Source organism: Scyliorhinus canicula, chromosome 13 (assembly GCF_902713615.1).
Source record: "Scyliorhinus canicula chromosome 13, sScyCan1.1, whole genome shotgun sequence".
In the NCBI taxonomy this organism is placed as follows: Eukaryota; Metazoa; Chordata; class Chondrichthyes; order Carcharhiniformes; family Scyliorhinidae; genus Scyliorhinus; species Scyliorhinus canicula.
The window spans coordinates 44,907,722-44,928,710 of NC_052158.1; the positions used below are offsets into that span (position 1 = coordinate 44,907,722).

General features: G+C 48.6%; 2 protein-coding genes across 2 annotated transcripts in view; one reads left to right on the forward strand and one right to left on the reverse strand.

Annotated features, from left to right (window-relative positions):
• The window catches only part of LOC119976643 (zinc finger protein 721-like), a 999,221-nt gene that overhangs the window by 554,262 nt on the left and 423,970 nt on the right, over positions 1-20,989 (forward strand). The window lies entirely within an intron of this gene.
• LOC119975583 (zinc finger protein 729-like) overlaps positions 1,698-20,989 on the reverse strand; it is a 72,225-nt gene continuing 52,933 nt past the window's right edge. Inside the window, exon 10 of the mRNA XM_038815371.1 lies at positions 1,698-3,907. Coding sequence (XP_038671299.1) covers positions 2,687-3,907 — 1,221 coding nt within the window. The 3' untranslated portion in view covers positions 1,698-2,686. The remainder of the gene's footprint in view (positions 3,908-20,989) is intronic.

Below are 20,989 nucleotides of genomic sequence, written 5' to 3' on the forward strand. Positions count from 1 at the left end.
GTGGAAGCTTTGGAAAAGGTGCAAAGGAGATTTACCAAGATGTTGCCTGGAATGGAGAGTAGGTCTTATGAGGAAAAGTTGAGGGTGCTCGGCCTTTTTTCATTATAACGGAGAAGGATGAGGGGCAACTTGATAGAGGTTTATAAGATGATTAGGGGAATAGATAGACAGTCAGAGACTTTTTCCCCGGATGGAACAAACCATTACAAGGGGACATAAATTTAAGGTGAATGGTGGAAGATATAGGGGGGATGTCAGAGGTAGGTTCTTTACCCAGAGAGTAGTGGGGGCATGGAAAGCACTGCCTGTGGAAGTAGTTGAGTTGGGAAAATTAGGGACCTTCAAGTGGCTATTGGATAGGTACTTGGAGTACGGTAGAATGATGGGGTGTCGATAAATTTGTTCTTAATCTAGGACAAAAGTTCGGCACAACATCGTGGGCCGAAGGGCCTGTTCTGTGCTGTATTTTTCTATGTTCTTGCATTTCCCCAAGAAAGACTTGCATTTATATATTAACTTCCATTAATTTGGTTTCTGAAAGCACTTTACAGCCAATGAAATGCTTTTTGAAATGTGGTCACGGTTGTAATGCAGGAAACTTGGCAACCAATTGATGCACAGCAAGTTCCCACAAACAGCAATGTAATAATGGCCAACTAACCTGATTTTGTGAAGTTACATTCAGGATCCACATTGACCTGGACATCAGCGATAACTCCCCTGTTCTTATACAACATAGTGTCAGTGGGATCTTTTACTTCACCTGAGAGCAGACAGAGCTTTGGTTTAACTGATCTTGAAAGATGGTACCTCTGATAGTGTAGCACTCCCTCAGTGCTCAAGTCTCTAGTGAGACTTTCTGACTCAGAGAAGAGTGATAACTAAGCCATGGCTGACAATAAACTAGAATATTTCTGTTCTATTAGATTCAGTTTCTAAGGGTTAAGTCCCAAGGCTGTGAACAGAATCCTTTCCCCTGTAAACTGGCAGCCTGAAAGTTTGATTTGATTTAAAGTGGGAACTAGTTGGAGCTGCAGGTGTCAGTGTTGTCTTTGTGTCTGGGTTCCTGAAGCTGTGAAAGGTGGTAAAGTCCCTGGTGTCAGCTGGAATGGACATTTTAAGGGATTGGCTTCAATCAGTGCTGCTGATTAACCATTCTGCTGCCATTCACTCATGATGTTCTACTGTTAAGGCACAGTTCAAACAGTCTATCAAGAATAAAACCTGAGGAATAACCCATTCTTCCTATGAAAGCTCGGTGTTCGTTTCAGTGAGGTTTTTGAGCTTGCTTTCAAATCCCTCCATGGCCTCACCCCTCCCTATCTCTGTAAGGAGTGAGAGAGGTAGGAAAGTGGAACAACATGAAAGTGGAGTGGTGACAGGTAGAGAGAGTGTAGAGGTAGGAATGTAGAGAGAAAGAGGAATTAGAAATACGAGAGCAGGTGGATTAAATTATTTTGTATGTCCAGTGTCTCCCTCTCTCCTGTGTCCCTCCTGTTTATATGCTGATACCACTACTGTACGTCATCGCTGCCTTGGATGCTGTGGGTCTTCCTCTTCTGACCTGCTGTCAAACATATTCGAGGATACACATCCCAAACTGATGTTGTCAGTTTGGAAGCCTCCGAGGGTGAAGAATGCTATTCCCACACTAGAAATCTCTGTCAAATGTTTACCAGGGGAACTGAGACAGCAGCTGCAACAAGTGAGGTTTTATTCGGACGGGACAATGACAAAAGTAAATTCCCACCTGATCTGCTGCTGAAATATTCCTCATTTCACCAGTCAGTTTCCCAAGCTTAAGAAAACTCCTGTTACTCCAGAAATGTTTGGAGCAATTTCAATTTTAAACGATGTTCCACGTGGTGTGTAAAAATGGCTGCAGTCTTCAAACCTTTATTCACATCTGATAACATTAGGTCACATTAATATGACAGCGTAAAAAGGTATTTCTCCAAACCTTCCCATCCTCATAAAAAAAATGACATGCACTACCAGTTGCGCCACGGAGTGTGATGTATTCACAAGTTTTCTATACATCTTAGAACCCTGCTTCATCTCAGGTCGATGCAGAGACACTAGTTCAAAATCTAATCATGTTTATCTACATTACTTTAAAATATTTCATAAACTACAGGATTCTACACATGTGGCAGTCTCTGCCACAACCTAGGTCTTCTCTCTGGAATAAAAGCAGATGCCGGAATCTGAAACAAAAACAGAGAATGCTGGAAAATCTCTCTAAGTCTGGTATCATCTGTAGGAAGAGAAAACAGAGTTAATGTTTTGAGTCTGTAAGACTCTTTCACAGCTAAAGAGAGGGAGAAATGTGTTGGTTAACGTACTGTGTAAGTGAGGGTAGAATGGGTGGAACAGAGTAGATGGTCAATGATTACCGTGAGCTAGGGAAACCCTGTCTAACTAACTCTCGAATTTCAACCACAGGAACCATTAAACAATCAAGCACAATTATGTTGATCAGAGAACTGACAAACATAATCAAACACAGATTAATTAAACATAGACCATAAAGAAAATTAACAAAAAAACATTTGTGCTTTCTAGTCTGTTCTAACAGACACATTGCACAGATAGGGTGGGATTTTCCAGTCCTGATCGTGGTGGACATCATTATGGGCGTTAAAGACGCCACAAAAGCTTAATCACAAACTTCACATTTGAAGGGTCACTCCAGGCTGTGGCTCCTCTGATGGAGCAGGAGGCTCGATGACATTGAGAATGATTTATCACACACCTCACACCTAAACGTTTTCTCCTTGTGGGTGAGTTTGTGTCTGTTGAGTATCCTTGACACGGAGAATGACTTGTCACACACATCACAAGTGAATGGTTTCTCCCCTGTGTGGGTCCGTTCGTGTGCACGGAGGTTCCTTGAATTGGAGTATGATTTGTCACACACCTTACACCTGAATGGTTTCTCCCCTGTGTGGCTCCTCTGATGGAGCAGAAGCTGAGAGGATGTAAAGAACGATTTCTTGCAGACCTCACACATGAATGGTTTCTCCCCTGTGTGGCTCCTTTGATGGAGCAAAAGGTGAGAGGATGTAAAGAACGATTTCTTGCAGACCTCACACATGAAAGGTTTGTCCCCTGTGTGAATGAGGCGGTGTTGGTGGAGGCTCCATGATAATGAGAATGATTTGTCACACACCTCACACTTGAAAGGTTTCTCCCCTGTGTGACTGTTTCGGTGTTTGCGGAGGTTCCCTGACAATGAGAATGATTTCTCACACACCTCACACTTGAAAGGTTTCTCACCTGTGTGAACCCGGTTGTGTTTCTGGAGATCCGATGTTGATGGGAATGATTTGTCACACACCTCACACGTGAATGGCTTCTTGCCTGTGTGAATGCGTTGGTGTTTGCACAGATCCGAAGACGTTGAGAATGGTTTGTCACACACCTCACACTTGAACGGTTTCTCTCCTGTGTGAATGCGTTTATGTTTGCGCAGATCAGATGACGATGAGTAGGATTTGTCACACACCTCACACGTGAATGGTCTCTCCCCTGTGTGAACGCGTATGTGTAAGCGGAGTGCGGATAACCACGAGAATGATTTGTCACACACCTCACATGTGAATGGCTTCTCCCCAGTGTGCATTCGCCGATGATTCACCAGACCTGATTGTTGTGTAAAGCACTTGTTACACACTTCACATTCAAACGGCTTTTCCCCAGTGTGACTGCGTTGGTGAATCTCCAATATTGATGGATATGCGAAAGCTCGATTACACACATCACACTTGAATGGTTTCTCTGCCATATGGCTTTCCTTGTTACTGGTGAGAAAACAGATGTACCTTGTGTGTTGGGAGATCTTATGAGCCTGTGGAGCCTGCCTCAGACTGGAACCACCTCTCCCTTGTAGGAATGACTTAGTGGTTCATGAGAATGATTGAAGCTCTCATCACACATGGAGTCCACTCTCACTTCCTCCCAGCCTCACGCTTTCCAGTTCAGACACAACCAATTTCACTGTCCAAACTTCAGTGTTGAGCAATGTTGTGAAGGGACTTCCCACAGTTGTGCAGTTGTTCCTTGGCAGATGGTAGGATCTATCTGCAGTGTCTATCCTCTCTGTATTCTCTGGTGTAGTATGGTGCAATCCTTCTGTAAAACGGGAAAAGGAAACATGATTGTACCAACTCACGATGAGCAAGAAAATAATTATTTTATTTTATTTTTTTAAAAATAGATTTAGAGTACCCAATTCATTTTTTCCAATTAAGGGTCAATTTTACCGTGGCCAATCCCCCTACCCTGCACATCTTTGAGTTGTGGGGGCAAAACCCACACAAACATGGGGAAAATGTGCAAACTCCACACTATGACCCAGAGCCGGGATCGAACCTGGGACCTCGGCGGTGTGAGGCAGCAATGCTAACCCACTGCGCCAGTGTACTGCCCCTGTAGCAAGAAAGTAATTAAGTAATAAGGTTAGGCCTATCAGATGTACATGGTAACTTGTGGGTTGATTCAGAAGATGTGGGCAGGGTTCTCAGAATATTCGACTCTGTCTTCGTTAAGGAGAGGAATGATTCAGACATTCTAGTTAAACAGGTGGAGTTTGAAATATTGGATACAATAAGTATAGTGAGAGAGGGAGTACTGGAGGGACTTGAATCCTTGAAGGTGGATAAATCGCTAGGGCCGAAGGGATTGTATCCCAGGATGTTGAAGGAAGCCAGGGAGGAAATAGCAGGTACTCCAAGGATCATTTTCTAATCCTCACACGATACAGGTGAGGTCCCAGAGGATTGGTGGTCTGGCTGCTGTACCATTACTAAAAAGGGTGCAAGGGATAGACCAGAAAATTATTGGCTGGTCAGTCTGACTTCGGTGATTGGCAAAGTATTGGAAAGAATTGAGAGACAGGATAAACTGCCACACAGAAGGGAACGGATTGATCACAGAGAGTCAGCTTGGTTTTGTGAGAGGCAGACTGGGTTTTACTAACTGAATAGAATCTTTTGAGTAAGTAACAAGGAGGATTGATGAGGGTAGTGCAGTGGATATTGTCTACATGGATTGAAGGAAGGTATTTGACATGGAAGACTGGTCAGCAAGTGGAAGCCAATCTGGAAACGTGCCATGTATGACATTTGGGAAGGATAACCAAAGCAAGTGAGTACTTAATAAACGGGAAGATATTGAGAGGGGTTGAAGCAATGAGAGGCCTTGGGGTACATGTCCACAGGTTTGTGAAGGTGACAGGACAGATTAACAAGGTGGTGAAGAAAGCTCATGGAACAATTTCCTCTATTGGGCGAGGTTTTGAATACAATAGCAGGGATGTAATGATGAAACTGTATAAAACACTGGTTAGGCCACAGCTAGTGCTTTATGTACAGTTCTGGTCACTGTTATGGGAGCGGCGTTTTCAGAACCCCAAAATGTATCATGCAGTTCAACCAACCTCTCCCTTTAATGTATTGTTGCTTTTGAAGCACACGGCTTGGTCTCCAGGTGTGGTACTACAATTATGGACACATGGGTTTTTAAACACAAAACAATGTTTATTCCATGAATTCAACTTAACCTTTTTAAATAAACATTGGATCCCTTAACACCCCTTACTTCAAAGATAACCCCGAAATAATACAACACTAAATAATCCCTCAAAATGTTCCTTCAAACCTCCAAAAGACTTAACACCTTTAAACAGAAACACATCAGGTTAAAGACATTACTATTATGAGTTTAAATCACCCAAACGATTCAGAGATAGTCTTTCCTGGCAGAGATCACAGCAGATCCAGCTTACTGCAAACATAGACACACCCAAACTTTCGGTTAGGAGCATCACCAAACCCGCCTCCTGAAGTCGACCGAAGAACTCCATACGATGTTTTAAATGTTCTTTCCACGTCTGGAAGTTGGAAATAAAAGCAGATTGTCCCACTTTCTCAATGCAATCCTTCAAACGTGGGATAGGGTAAGAGTCCGTTCTTGTAACTGCATTCACCTTTTGATAGTCCACACACAACCGTTGGGTACCGTCTGGTTTAGGTACCATCACTATGGGTGAGCTCCATTGGTTGCAACCCACTTCAATTATGCCATTTTTTAGCATACTCTCAATCTCTCTGTTAACCTGTGCCAATTTTAAAGGATTAAGTCTATATGGATGTTGTTTGATAGGAACAGCATTTCCCACATCTACATCATGTATAGCCATTTTAGTACTTCCAAATTTATCTCTATAAACTTGCCCATGTGATATCAATAACTCTTTCTGGTCAGTTTGTTTTTCCTCTGGAAGGTAACTTAACAATTCATCCCAATTTTTAAGAACATCCTCATTTTCCAATTTAATTTGAGGTATGTCAAATTCACAGTCATCTGGATTTGGTTCGTCACTTTGAGTTAGAATCATTAAAACTTCCCTTTTCTCTCCTTCCCTTTCACATGACACACTCGGTGAGTCTTCCTTCTATCTGGTGTTTTTACCACATAATTCACCTCATTTAATTTCCTTTCAATCTGATACGGTCCACAAAACCTAGCTTTTAAAGGCTCACCTACCACTGGTAACAACACTAAAACTTTATCCCCACTGACAAAACTACGAACTTTGGATTTCTTGTCCGCTACCCGTTTCATCACATTTTGTGCAACTTTCAAATGTTGCCCAGCCAATTCACCTGCTCTATTTAATCGTTCCCTAAAATTTGACATGTAATCCAATAGTGTAATTTCCGATTTCCACCCACCAATTATTCCTTAATCAATTTAAGTGGTCCTCTTACCTCATGACCAAAAATTAGTTCAAAAGGACTAAATTTGGTAGACTCATTAGGTGCATCCTTAATTGCAAACAATACAAATTGAATTCCTTTATCCCAATCCTCTGGATAATCTTGACAATACGCCCTCAACATTGTCTTTAATGTCTGATGCCACCTTTTCTGGCAACATTGTTCCCAAACTAAATAATTCCTCATCTCTTACCATTAAAGATTGACTAGCCCCTGTATCTCTTAAAATTGTGACTTCTTTACCTGCTCCTCCTGATACACATGAGTAAACTTTACCCACACAAGTAAATTCTTTGAAGGTATCTGGCACCTTCTTAACAATTACTTCTTGAACAGGCTGTACAATCGTTTGCACCTCCTTCACTTCCCTTGGGCTTTCCTTTACCACTCCAACAAATTCCACTCTCATCCTGTTTTACCACATCAGCCTTCCCAGTGCTTTTCTTCAACCACCAACACTGTGACTTTACATGGCCTAGTTTATTACAGTGCAAATATTTGAAACTTTTCATCTATTTTCCACCCTCCTGGATTTCGTTTTTAATCTGAGGTACACTCTTATTGTCTCCCATCAGATCACCTTTACCTTTACCACTTGAGTATTTCTCATGTCCCCAGTTTCTATCCCTCACCGACTGTAACTGATGTCGGAAACCAATCTTTGATTTATGAACTAATTCATAATCATCTGCCATTTCTGCTGCTAATCTCACAGTTTTAACCCTCTGTTCTTCCACATGAGTTCTCACTACATCAGGAATTGAATTTTTAAACTGCTCCAAAAGTATAATTTCTCTGAGAGCTTCATATGTTTGGTCTATTTTCAAAGCCCTTATCCACCTATCAAATTACTCTGTTTGAGCCTTTCAAACTCCATGTATGTTTGACCAAATTATTTCCGTAACTTTCTAAACTTTTGTCTGTAAGCTTCAGGCACGAGCTCATATGCACTTAAGGTGGGTTTCTTCACCTCCTCATACGTTCCAGATACCTCCTCCGGTAGTGATGCAAACACTTCACAAGCCCTACCTAAGTACCCGGGTGGGAGAAGCATGCTTGCAAGTGGGAGGGGAACAAAGTCCGAATTAATCAGGACATCGGAGCCGGGTTGGCGAAGCAGCAGGCAAGGTTCAAAAGGGCCAAGGCGGTGCTGTACCAGCGGCAGATCGTGTTCGGGATGCTTTACCCATAAGACATAGGAGCAGAATTAGGCCACTCGACTCATCGAGTCTGCTCCGCCATTCAATCATGGCTGATATTTTCTCATCCCCATTCTTCTGCCTTATGCCCATAACTCCTGATCCCCTTATTAATCAAGAACCTATTTATCTCTGTCTTAAAGACACTCAGTGATTTGGCCTCCACAGCCTTCTGCGGCAAAGAGTTCCACAGCTTTACCACCCTCTATCTGAAGAAATTCCTCCTCATCTCTGTTTTAAAGGATCAACCTTTTATTCTGAGATGGTGTCCACTGGTTCTAGTTTTTCCTACAAGTGGAAATATCCTCTCCACATCCACTCTAGACAGGCCTTGCAGTATCCGGCTCAATTATGGGTGACGTTTGAAGGCCAGGAGTATTATTTTCAAAGCGGCCGAAGACTTCATTAAGGAGCATAAACTGGGGGAGTACATGGTGGACAATGCTGGTGAACCGGGCTGCTGGCACTTCGTGATGGTTGGGGACATGTTTGAAGTGGGGGTAGGGGTTGGGAGATTTTTGTTCCACCCGGTTTGGAGGGGGTCCTTTCCTGGGTTTGCTATTTACTGTTGGGATTGTAAGGGGTGGTATGGGTGAAGAGTTTATGCGGGGGGTGGGTGTTCCCCCCTATTATATGGGACTGTTTGTGTTTAGCATTTGTTTGTTTGCCTTTGGGGGAGGCAGCCTGGAGTTCAGGAGGAATCTTTGTTTGGGTGGGAGAGGGTAAAGTCAGCAGGGAGCCTTCTTCCTTGAGCTGAGGAGTGGGGGGAGGCGAGGTTATTGGGTGGTGCCTTTGAGCAGGGGCTGACATGCTAACAAGTAATGCTGGTGAACAGAAACTAAGTGGTGGGGGAGAAGGCCGAGAGGGGTTGCGGGGTTGCGGGGTGAGAGATGACATAGATAGAGGCGAAGAAGGGGGCCATCTGGAATGGGCTAGGTGGAATTAAGGGGGCGGGGGGTTAAGTAGAAGATGACAGACAGTAGAGGGTATTGGAGGCATGAGCCTCCGGCAAGGCTGGACACGTGGAACGTCTGGGGACTGAACGGGCCGGTTGAAAGGTCCTGGATGTTCGCGCAGCTCAGGAGCTTGAAAGCGAGGTGGTCTTTCTGCAGGAGACGCACCTCCATGTGAAGGACCAAGTTAGGTTAAGGAAGGGGTGGGTTGGCAGGTTTTCCCACTCGAGGTTTGATTCAAAATCGAGAGGAGTGGCAATTTAATGATTTAAAAATGGGATTTGTGAGTTCGAAGGAGGTGAGGGATTCAGGTGGGAGATATGCGATTGTGACTGGGCTATTGGAAGGGGCGTTGGTGATGTTGGTAAATGTGTATGGCCCAAAATGGGATGACGTGGGTTTTATGAGGGGGATGTTGGCAGCGACCCCAGATTTGGCCACGCACCAGTTGATCATGGGAGGAGATTTTAACTGTGTCCTCGAGTCGAGGGTAAATAGATCGAGTCCCAGGTCAATGAGTAGGGTACGAATGGAAAGGGAACTGAGTGGGTTTATGGAGAGGATGGGCATGGTGGATCCATGGAGCTTTCAGAACCCAGGGGGAAGGGAGTATTCTTTCTTTTCACATGTCTACTTTGTAGTGAATCAGGGGATTTTGGTTGGGATGGAGGGGGCAGAGTAAGCAGGGATAGTTATCTTGGACCATGCACCCCACTGGCTGGAGATTTGGTTTAGATCGGGATGAGAGCAGAGGCTGGGGTGGAGGTTTGGCTCAGGATTGTTAGAGGATGGGGATTTTTGTGATAAGGTGTGGATTCAGGAGTATGTGGAGTTGAATCAGAATGGGGAGGTGTCGGCAGCCATTTTTTGGGAAGCCCTGAAGGCAGTAGTCCGGGAGGAAATTATTTAGTTTAAGGCTCATGTGGATAAGGAAAGGAGGGAGGAATATAACCGTCTACTGAGCGAGATAGTGGAGGTGGACAGAGAGTATTCAAGGGTGCCCACTGTGGAGGGATTGGCAAGGAAAACGTTGCAGGGACAGATTGACAGCAGGGAGGGTGGTAGGGCACAATTGGGTAGGGCAAGAGGGGTGCAATAAGTGTATGGGGAGAAGGCGAGCTGCATGATGGTGCACCAACTGCAGAAGCAGGCCGCGTCGAGGGAAATATTGAAGATACAGACTGGGGCTGTGGTGTCAGAGCCGGGGAAGATAAACGAGGCATTTAGGGAGTACTACCAAGGACTGTCTGGTGGGGAGGGGGGGGGCACATGGGGCGGTTTCTGGACGAGCTGAAATTTCCCCAGGTGGAGGATGCAAAGAGGCAGGCATTGGTGAAGATTAAGGAGGAGGGTTGGGAGGGGAGATCAATTGGGGAGTATGGAGTGAGGCACTGCTTTGGGTAAACGGGACCTACTCCTATGTAAGGAAGAATCTGATACAGTTTAAGGTGGTGCACAGGGTACATATGTCTTGGGCGAGATGAGTGGGTTCTTCCAGGGAGTAGCAGATGAATGTGAGGGATGGGGGCGGTTGCCAGCGAATCTCACGCACATGTTTTGGGATTGTGAAAAATTGGGAAGATTCTGAGTGGGAGTGTTCGCAGTCTAAGCCAGGATAGGGGAGGAGGTGGAGGACCCGGACCCTTTGGTGGCGATATTTGGGGTTTTAGAGAAGGCGGAGCTCATGGAGAGGAGGCAGGCCGAATTTGTGGCCTTTGCCTCTCTGATTGCACACAGCGAATTTTGCTGAAGTGGCGCTTGGTTGGGTGACCTGTATGACTTCCTGCGGTTGGAGAAGATAATAATATTCTTTATTATTGTCACAAGTAGGCTTACAGTAACACTGCAATGAAATTACTGTGAAAATGTCCTAGTCGTCACACCCCAGCGCCTTTTCGGGTACACAGAGGGAGAATTCAGAATGTCCAATTCACCTAACAAGCACGTCTTTTGGGACAGGTGGGAGAAAACCGGAGCACCCGGAGGAAACCCATGTAGACAAGGGAAGAACGTGCACACTCCGCACAGTGACCCAAGTGGAATCGAACCTGGGGCCCTGGTGTGATGTAGCAACAGTACTAGCCACTGTGCTACCATACCATCCAGAAAGTATGAGTTAAGGGACTCTGCAGAGGGGTTTGAGAAAAGGTGGGGGGTGTTTGCGACTGTGTTTGAGGAACTGTTCAACACAGTGGGGGAGGGTGGCGTGGAAAAAAGGGAAACAATTAAGGGGCAATTTAGCATGGTCTATCCACTACCGTGCACATCGGATTGTGGGGGTGAGAAGTATGTTTCCAAGGGTGTTTATTTGTTGTAACCTGCTTTGATACATGTTTGCAATAATATACATTTTTTGAAAAAGTTCCAAGTCCTTTTCCTCACTTGACTGTCACACACGCTCTAATTCCAGCAGGGACACTGGACAGTGACCAGGAGCACACAACGTGGCTATTTTCTTTCCTCCAACTGGTCCACATCTTCCCAGGCACCGTGAGGGAAATGGAAAAGACAGTCGGGCGGAGTGTAAAATGAGCTATTAATTGACAGCTCGATTTGTGCCGGTAAAGACCAATTTTACTCTTTTAGACTATGTGTTTAGCATGAAAAGCACTCAGAAGAAATGTCAATTCAATGGAGATTTTAAAATTTCGCCACTTGTTTTCCAAAATTATTTGAAGGAAACACACTGGACAAGAAGTGTTCTTTGGAAGCAAAGAAAAAAATTGTTTTAGTGCAGCTGATTGAAGGGTTCTGGTTTACCCTGGGAAATTAGATATACTGCACTCACTCAGACTGCCCATCCCAAATTCAGCTCTCAGACACAGCACTGGGCAAAACTATCAAATTCAAGCCCAGGCTTCTGGGAAACGCCGAGGCCTTTATGTAAAATCTTAAAGAAGACATTTCAATAAATGTGTATCTGCCCCTCCCAGATAATTACACTTCACCTTCTCATATTCAGTAATGACCCATCAACAAAACTCAGCCTGTAAATCAGAAGGGAAATGCTTCCAATAAACACTCTCAATATCCAACATACAGCCAATCAAACAGCTCAGCACAAAGCAACAGGTCTCTGGGGCATTTCCACATTTTCCACACCAGATTGCCCATAGAATAGTCAGACTGCCTGAACGTTAGTGTGGATATTGTGCAATGTAATGATTGTAAATTCTGCTCCTTCACTCACCATCTCCTGACTTGGTTTTGAGTCCCTACAGGAAGTGAAGCAGCTGTGGTAGAGGAAGAGGAGAGAATGGGCAGAGTGGGTGGGCTCTCTGATTGACGTCTCTCACAGACAATCCAAATATTTCTGCAGTAACAGGAGTTTCCTGAAGTTTGGGAATGTCCGGGGAAACGGAGGCGACTTTGAGCAGCAGATCAGGTGGGGATTTAAACTTGTCATTGTCCCATCTGAATAAAACCTCACTTATTGCAGCTGCTATCTCAGTTCCTCCTGGTAAACGTTTGACAGAGATTTCTAGTGTGGGAATAGCATTCTTTATCATCGGAGGCTTTCAGCATCAGTGCAGGATTTTTAATTTTGAGTACGGTGGCGCATTGGTTAGCACTGCTGCCTCATGGCACCGAGGTCCCAGGGTCGATACCGGCCTTGGATCACTGTCCATATGGAGTTTGCACATTCTCCCCATGTCTGCGTGGGTCTCAGCCCCACAATCCGATGTGCATGGTAGGTGGATTGGCCATGCTAAATTGCCCCTTAATTGGAAAAATATTATTGGATACTCTAAATTTAGAATTTAAAAAAATAAATTCAGAGTATCCAATATTTTTTTTACAATCAAGGGCTAATTTTAGTGGCCAATTCACTTATCCTGCACATCTTTGGCTTGTGGGGGCCTACACAGACACGGGGAGAATGTGCAAACTCCACATAGTGAGTGACCCGGGGCGAACCCGGGTCCTCGGCATCGTTAGTCAACAGTGCTAACTACTGCACCACCATGCCGCCGGGATGTGTAGCCTCCGATGTGTTTGACAGTAGATCAGAAGAGGATGTCCCACAGCATCCAAGTCAGCGATGACATGCAGTGGTCAGCACATGTGCAAGCAGAGGGACCCAGGAAAGAGAGAGGGTGATGGGAGTGTGGGACAGAAAGGAGAATGGGGGGAGGAGTTTGTGCCAGTGTTTGGGACCACAGGGATTGGGGAGTTCTGCTGTAATTCGGTGTAGACTGCTCTTGCTTGGGGATGGGAGGTGGGATCTGTTGGAGTGACTGTGACTCGGAGATTGCCTCCAGTGTGGTGACTCTCACAAAATACAATAAGGTTCATTTTGACCATCGGCCCATAGGGTGGAGCATCGGGGGTGAGGCAGTCTGCTGAGTATTTCCAGCATTTTTCATTTTAATTCCAGTTTTTAAAGCACAGAAACAGACCATTCGGCCCAATTGCTTTCTGCTGCTACAATGGTGAATCTTCCCACTGCCATCGCTCTGGTTCCTCCCAAGGGTCAATCTCTGCTTTTCAATTCGATTCAGCCGCTCGTGCTCGCGCTTCCTCACATTCCAACCCCAGAACGCTGGGCACCAACCGCCGCTGCGCACGGTAGAACTACAACTCCCATCAGGCACCGCAAGCCGGGTTCCCCCCAATTCAATACTGCCGCTGCTCAGGCTCCAGGAACATGAGCAACATGGGTAATGTAGTTCAGACTGGGTGAGATCTTCTCAAGCCACCCTTTGTCAAACTTAAGGTTTGTGTTTTATTTTGTCCTCTCCCACTTTCTCTTTCCGCTCTCTAGCTCCCGTCCCGCCCCCGCCCGGTCATACACTCAAATTTGCAGAGCTAATCCACTTTTGCGCGGCTGTTCGATGGCTGCTTCCTTCCTGAATCCAACGCGCAAGCGTACTTGGTTATAATCCAGTCAGAAGTTTACAACCAGGTCCAACAGGTTTGTTTCAAATCACTAGATTTCGGTAAGAAGTCTTACAACACCAGGTTAAAGTCCAACAGGTTGTTTCAAACACGAGCTTTCGGAGCACTGCTCCTTCCTCAGGTGAATCTGGTTATAATCCAGTGAGCGATCTGCATATTTAAAGGGACACTTCCTGTGGTGAGCTGTGATTTAAATTGACGATCACACACTGAACAATTCAAAGAGAAGACACGGGTTTTAGAGAAACAAAAATCAACTGAAGCTGGAAATACTGTTCCGAATTTTTTGCTGCAATTTATTTTGTAGCATTTACTGATATTAAAGCCTTGGGTGACTGTCTTGTGTTGATTTTGTACATTCTCCCCTGAGTGCGTTTCCTCCAGGTGCTGTGGTTTCTCCCATAGTCCACAAATGTGGTTGATTAACATGGCCAAGCTAAATTGGCCCTTTGTGTCCAAGGATGTAGGTTACACGATAGGTCAGGGACTGGGTCTAGGTTGGGTCCTCTTCGGTGCACACTCTATAGATCGAATGGCCTCCTAATGGATGGTATTCTCTGGCCCTGGTGAAGCTCATTCCAACATGTGAGAAGGTGTTTGTGTATGAGGAAGGCTCCACAGGCTCATAAGATATCCTAAGATGCAAACTGTGCCTCTTGTTCTCCCTGTAACATAAGAGCACCTTCATGGATGAGAAAGCATTCAAATATGAGGTGTGCAACGGAGCCTCACAAACTCATGGGGCTCAAAACAGCAACACATTCACCACGGAGGATAAACCACTTACCTGCAAAGTGTGCAGCAAATCATTCACAGTCATGTTCCCTCCATGTGCACCTGCACATCCATGCAAAGGAGAAACTTTTAGATGTGAGATGTGCAAGAAATCATTGAAGCAGTCATCACACCCCCCATGATGCAGTCACACAGGAGAAAGGCAGTTTATGTGTGACGTGTGTGAATATTACAACCCCAGACTAGGATACTGGACCGAAATTCTAATATTTTAGTTTATTTGTACACTGTGCAGAAAGAATGATTCGCTCCAGGAGGTGATTGAAGAAATAGGGATTTTTTTTTAAACAAAGTTTTATTAGAAATACAATATTAATCTCTTTAACCTCACACCAGAAAAGAACCCCTTAAACAGTACTACTCAGTTCCCCATTAAACCATGAGATCTCTACCGCTCTCATCTATCTGAAAATCAGCATGAGTAATACTTGCTTTACAGAGCAGATTTGGCTCCAGTTAGAACCCCTTCAGACAGGCAGCATGGTGGCACAGTGGTTAGCACTGCTGCCTCATGGTGCTGAGGACCTGGGTTTGATCATGCCCCGGCCAATGTCCTTGTGGAGGTTGCACATTCTCCCCCATGTTTGCGTGGGTCTCAGCCCCACAAACCAAAGAAGTGTAAGGTGGGTGGATTGGCCACCCTAAAATTACCCTTAATTGGAAAAAAGAATGAGTATTTTTAAAAATAGAACCCTTTCAGACTCTGGCTGAATATCTTCAAAAAAGCTGGTTCACACCGACCTTTGACAAGACTGATCTGCTTTACCAATATTATTACTCTTTTTCTAACTATCCTATTGTGAGAGCATTATGGACTCAGAAAGTCAGAAAGATCAGACTTCAATTTCTCTTTCCAAAGCTTTTGCAAATATCTCTGCCTCCCTTCGCTACACTCAGCAAAGACTTCATTTCACAAGCTGAAAAACAATTACCTCTGCAGGATGAAAGTGCATCAACTCCCCAGGGACGGACTTCCGGTGGCGGCAATGCGGAGCTAAGCCGCACATTCGGCAGCTCCCGCTGAAAACGGACTTTGGGGCTCTTTTCAGGACCCCCAACGGAACTTTATCGGCAAATCCCGATGTGGGAAGAGGACAGGAGTCGACCCCTACGGTCCTGTGGTCCGGACCAGGAGTGGGGTAAGGAGAAAAACGGTGGAAGCACCCCCTGGAAAAGCGGGGGAAGAAAGACAAAATGGCGGCCGGCGGAGGCCCGGAGGCAGTGGGCGCAGGAGCAGCAGGCGACTCTGCTGCGCTGCTTCCAGGAGCTTAAGGTGGAAGCTGCTGGAGACCCAGACAGCCTAGGGGGCCGCGATCCGGGACCTGCAGAAGCAGGCCTCCGAAAGGGAGGATGAGGCCATGGCCATCGTGGGGAAGGTGGAGATGCACGAGGCGCTCCATAAAAGATGGCAGGAGCGGTTCGAGGAGCTGGACAACCGGTCAAGGCGGAAGAATTTGAATATCCTGGGCCTCACGGAGGGGCTGGGGGGGGTCGGACCTGGCGGCCTATGTGGTTGTTATGTTGAACTCGCTGATGGGGGCTAGGTCCTTCCAGGGTCCCTGGAATTAGAGGGGGCCCACAGAATTCTGGCTAGGAGGCCCAAGCCGAACGAGCCGCCGCGGGCGGTGTTGGTGCGGTTTCATCGGTTCGTGGATCGTGAGTGTGTGCTCTAGTGGGCCAAGAAGGAGCGGAGCAGCAAGTGGGAGAACACGGAGGTGCGGATCTTCCAGGACTGGAGTGCGGAGGGTGGCGAAGTGGAGAGCCGGGTTTAACTGGACGAAGGCGGTGCTCCACAGACGGGGTGTGAAGTTTGCAATTGTTGCAGCCGGCGCGTCTGTGGGTCACCTATAAGGATCGGCACCATTATTTTGAGTTCCCGGAGGAGGCGTGGGCCTTTGTGCAGGCGAGAAATTGGACTCAAACTGAGGGTCTAAGATGGGGGATGCTGTATAATACTGTACTTGTATTTGCTTGGTTTAATGTAAGATGTGGGTTGGCCTTCGGGTGGGTGGGGTGATGTCGTTATGTCTTTTTTGTATGGGTTTTTCTGTATGGGTCTGGTGAACGGGTTCGGGCAGGGTGGTTAACGGGGAGTTCGGGGAGCTGGTGGGGGGGACTGACAATGGGAGTTGCCCTAGAGGAGGCGGGGCTGGGCAGGGCGAAAGCCCGGGCTTTTTTCGGGTTTCCCGCGCTGGGAGATGGTGGGGCAGAGTCGGGGCTGAGAAGCACGGGCCGTTGCTGGCTGTTTTCTTTTCCCGCGCAAGAGCCGGGGGGGGGGGGGGGGGAGAGAGGAGGACCCGTTGACGGGCACGATGGAGGAGGGGTAGTCCCACGTGGGGAGGAGTCAGAGGCAGGGCGGGAGTCGCCGGGGGTCAGCAGAAGTTAGCTGGCTCACGGAAGTGCTATGGAGGGAGGGGCCCTAGCCTGGGGGGTGGGGCGGTGGGGGGGGGGGGGGGGGGGGGGGGGGTACCGGGTTGCTGCTGAAACGGTCAGGAAGGAGCTGGAGGATGCAGGGGTGCTGGAGGGGGGGAGTTGCCGCCGTGGGGAACTGGCAGGGCGGGGGACGCTGGCCGGTGGTGGGCAAGGGATGGGTTATGGCTAATCGGCAAGGGAGGGGTGCAGGGAGCCCTCTGATCCGGCTGATAACCTGGAATGTGAGGGGACTGAATGGGCCGGTCAAACGGGCCCGGGTGTTTGCGCACCTGAAGGGGCTGAAGGCGGATGTGCCATGCTCCAGGAGACACACCTGAGAGTGGTGGACCAGGTTCGGCTGAGGAAGGGATGGGTGGGCCAAGTATTTCACTCAGGGCTGGATGAGAAGAGTCGGGGGTGGCGATCCTGGTGGGAAGAAGGTGTCGTTTGAGGCGTTAAATGTGGTGGCTGACAGTGGCGGGAGATATGTGATGGTGAGTGGTAAGCTGCAGGGGGAGCGGGGGTGTTGGTGAATGTTTACGCCCAAATTGGGACGATGCAGGGTTTATGCGGCGTATGTTGGGCCACATTCGGGACCTGGAGGTGGGGGGCCTGATCATGGGGGGGGACTTCAACACGGTACTGGATCCCCCATTGGATCGATCCAAGTCCCGGACGGGTAGGAGGCCGCCGGCGGCTACGGGTGTTGAGGGGATTTATGGACCAGATGGGGGGGGGTGGATCCCTGGAGGTTTTCTTTGTCCTGAGCAGGGGGCTGGTTTCGAGGGTGGAGGATGTGGAATACTCCGCCATTGCCATTTCAGATCATGCCCCGCACTGGGTGGACCTCGGGCTGGGGGAAGGGAGGGACCAACGTCCGCTCTGGTGCTTGGAGGTGGGGCTGCTGGCAGACGAGGAGGTGGCCGAGAGGGTTCGGGGGTGTATCGAGAGGTACCTTGAGGCCAACGACAACGGGGAGGTCCGAGTGGGGACGGTCTGGAGGCATTGAAGGCGGTGACTAGAGGGGAATTGATCTCCATCCGAACCCATAGGGTGGGGGGGGGGGGGGGGGGGGGGGGTGAGCAGAGGGAGAGGGAGAGACTGATAGGGGAGATGGTGAGGGTGGATAGGAGATATGCGGAGGCTCCAGAGGAAGGATTGCTGGGGGAGAGGCGTAGCCTTCAGGCCAGGTTCGACCTATTGACTACCAGAAAGGCGGAAGCTCAGGTGGAGGAAAGCACAGGGGGCGGTGTATGGAGTATGGGGAGAAGGCGAGCAGGATGCTGGCACACCAGCTCCGAAAGCGGGACGCGGCCAGGGAGATTGGGGGAGTGACGGATGAAGCTGGGACGGTGGTGCGGAGGGGGGCAGATGTTAATGGGGTCTTCAGGGACTCTATGGGGAACTGTACCGGTCGGAACCCCCGGTGGAGGGGGGTGGAATGGGGCGCTTCTTGGACATGCTGCAATTTTCGAGAGTGGAGGAGGAGCAGGTGGAAGGACTGGAGGCGCCGATCGAGCTGGAGGAGGTGGTTAAAGGGATAGGGAACATGCAGTCGGGGAAGGCGCCGGGGCCAGATGGGTTTCCGGCGGAATTTTATAAAAGGTATGTGGACCTGTTGGGCCCCCTGTTGGACCTTTAACGAGGCAAGGGAGAGGGGGGGGGGGGGGGGGCTTTTCCCCCAACTATGTCACGAACGCTGATTTCCTTGATCCTGGAGGGGCCTGGTGCGGGGTGGGGAGGAGCATCGAGTGTCGCTTTATGCAGATGACCTGTTGCTGTACGTGGCGGACCCGATGGGAGGGATGCGGAGGTGATGAGGATTCTTAGTGAATTCGGGAGTTTCTCTGGGTATAAGTTGAACCTGGGCAAGAGCGAGTTGTTCGTGGTGCAATCCGGGGGATCAGGAGGAGGGGATTGGTAGGCTCCCACTGAGCAGGCAGGGAAGAGCTTCAGGTACCTAGGTGTCCAGGTGGCTGGGAGTTGGGGGGCCCTGCATAAGCTCAAACTCACAAGGTTGGTGGAGCAGATGGAGGAGGAGTTAAGAGGGTGGGATATGTTACCGCTGTCACTGGCGGGGAGGGTGCAGCCCGTTAAGATGACGGTGCTCCCGAGGTTTTTGTTCCCGTTCCAGTGCCTCCCCATCCTTATCCCGAAGGCCTTTTTTAGGAGGGTCAACAGGAGTATCACGGGATTTGTGTGGGCGCATGGGACTCTGAGGGTGAGAAGAGTGTTCCTGGAACGGGGCAGGGATGGGGGGGGGGGGGGGGGGCTGGCGTTGCCCAACCTCTGTGGGTACTATTGGGCTGCCAACGCAGCGATGGTGCGTAAGTGGGTAATGGACGAGGAAGGGCAGCTTGGAAGAGGATGGATGGTGGCGTCATGTGTTGGGCACGAGCTGGAGGCGCTGGTAACGGCGCCGTTGCTGCTCCCTCCAATGAGGTATACCACGAGCCCCGGTGGTGGCGACTACCCTCAAAATTTGGGGGCAATGGAGACGGCATAGGGAGAAGTGGGGGGCTCGATGGAGGCCCCATTACGGGGGAACCATCGGTTTGTCCCAAGGAGCATTGATGGCGGATTTCTGGGCTGGCATAGGGTAGGGGTTAGGAGGTTGAGGGACCTGTTTGTGGAGGGGAGGTTCACAAGCTTGGGGGAGTTAGAGTGGAAGTTTGGGCTCCCCCCGGGGAACATGTTTAGGTACATGCAGGTGAGGGCGTTTGCCAGGCGGCAGGTGGAGGGGTTCCCTTGCTGCCCCCACGGGGGGTGCGGGGCAGGGTGCTCTCGGGGTGTGGGTTGGAGGAGGGGGGATTTCGGACATATACCGGGTGATGCAGGAGGTAGACGAGGCCTTGGTGGAGGAACTGAAGGGTAAATGGGAAGAGGAGCTGGGGTGAGGAGATTGAGGAGGGGACGTGGGCGGATGCCTGGAGAGAGTGAATTCCTCCTCTTCCTCTGCGAGGCTTAGCCTCATACAGTTCAAGGTGCTGCATAGGGCCCAAATGACTGGGACGAGGATGAGTAGGTTTTTCGGGGGCGAAGACAGGTGCGCTAGGTGCTCGGGGGGCCCAGCAAACCACGCCCATATGTTTTGGGCTTGCCCAGCGCTGGGGGAGTTTTGGAAGGGGGTAGCAAGGACGGTGTCAAGGGTGGTGGGATCCAGGGTCAAGCCAGGCTGGGGACTCGCAATTTTTGGGGTTGCAGTGGAGCCGGGAGTGCAGGAGGCGAAAGAGGCCGGTGTTCTGGCCTTTGCGTCCCTAGTAGCCCGGCGGAGGATCTTGCTCCAGTGGAAGGATGCGAGGCCCCCAAGCGTGGAGGCCTGGATCAATGATATGGTTTGGGGGTTCATTAAATAGGAGAAGGTGAAATTGCTCTGAGGGGATCAGTACAAGGGTTCTTTAGGCGGGTGGCAGCCTTTCCTGGACTTCCTGCGGAACGGTAGGGAAATAAACAGCAGCAGCAGCAACCTGGGGGGAGGGGGGGGAGGGAGGGAAGTGGGGGAAGGGAGGGGGGGAAGGAAGGGAGGGAGGGAGGGGGGGAAGGGAGGGAGGGCTGGTTCGGTGGGAGGGAGAACATGGGTTTGTGGGATGTGGCGGGTGTATTTCTTTCCCTTTTGTTTGGGTGTTCTTTTGTTTTTTCTTTTGTTGGTAGTTGCTTTTGAAGTTGGGTGGGTGGTGTTCTTGGGTTGTTACCGCGGTTGTTTTGTTAATATTGTTATGATGTTTATATTTTGTAAAAATTTCAATAAAAATTATTTTAAACCAAACTCCCCAGGGACTTTCCTCAGTCAAACCGCAACGCATTAGCCCAGACTGAAAAAACACATTCCTCTGGTCAATTTCCCCTTCTGGCTCCTAAATGTTCCCAAGCTCTGCATAACAGAATTATTTTGAAAAACATCACCATTGCAGTCAGACACACTATAGCCCCAGGCTTTTAGTCCTTAAAT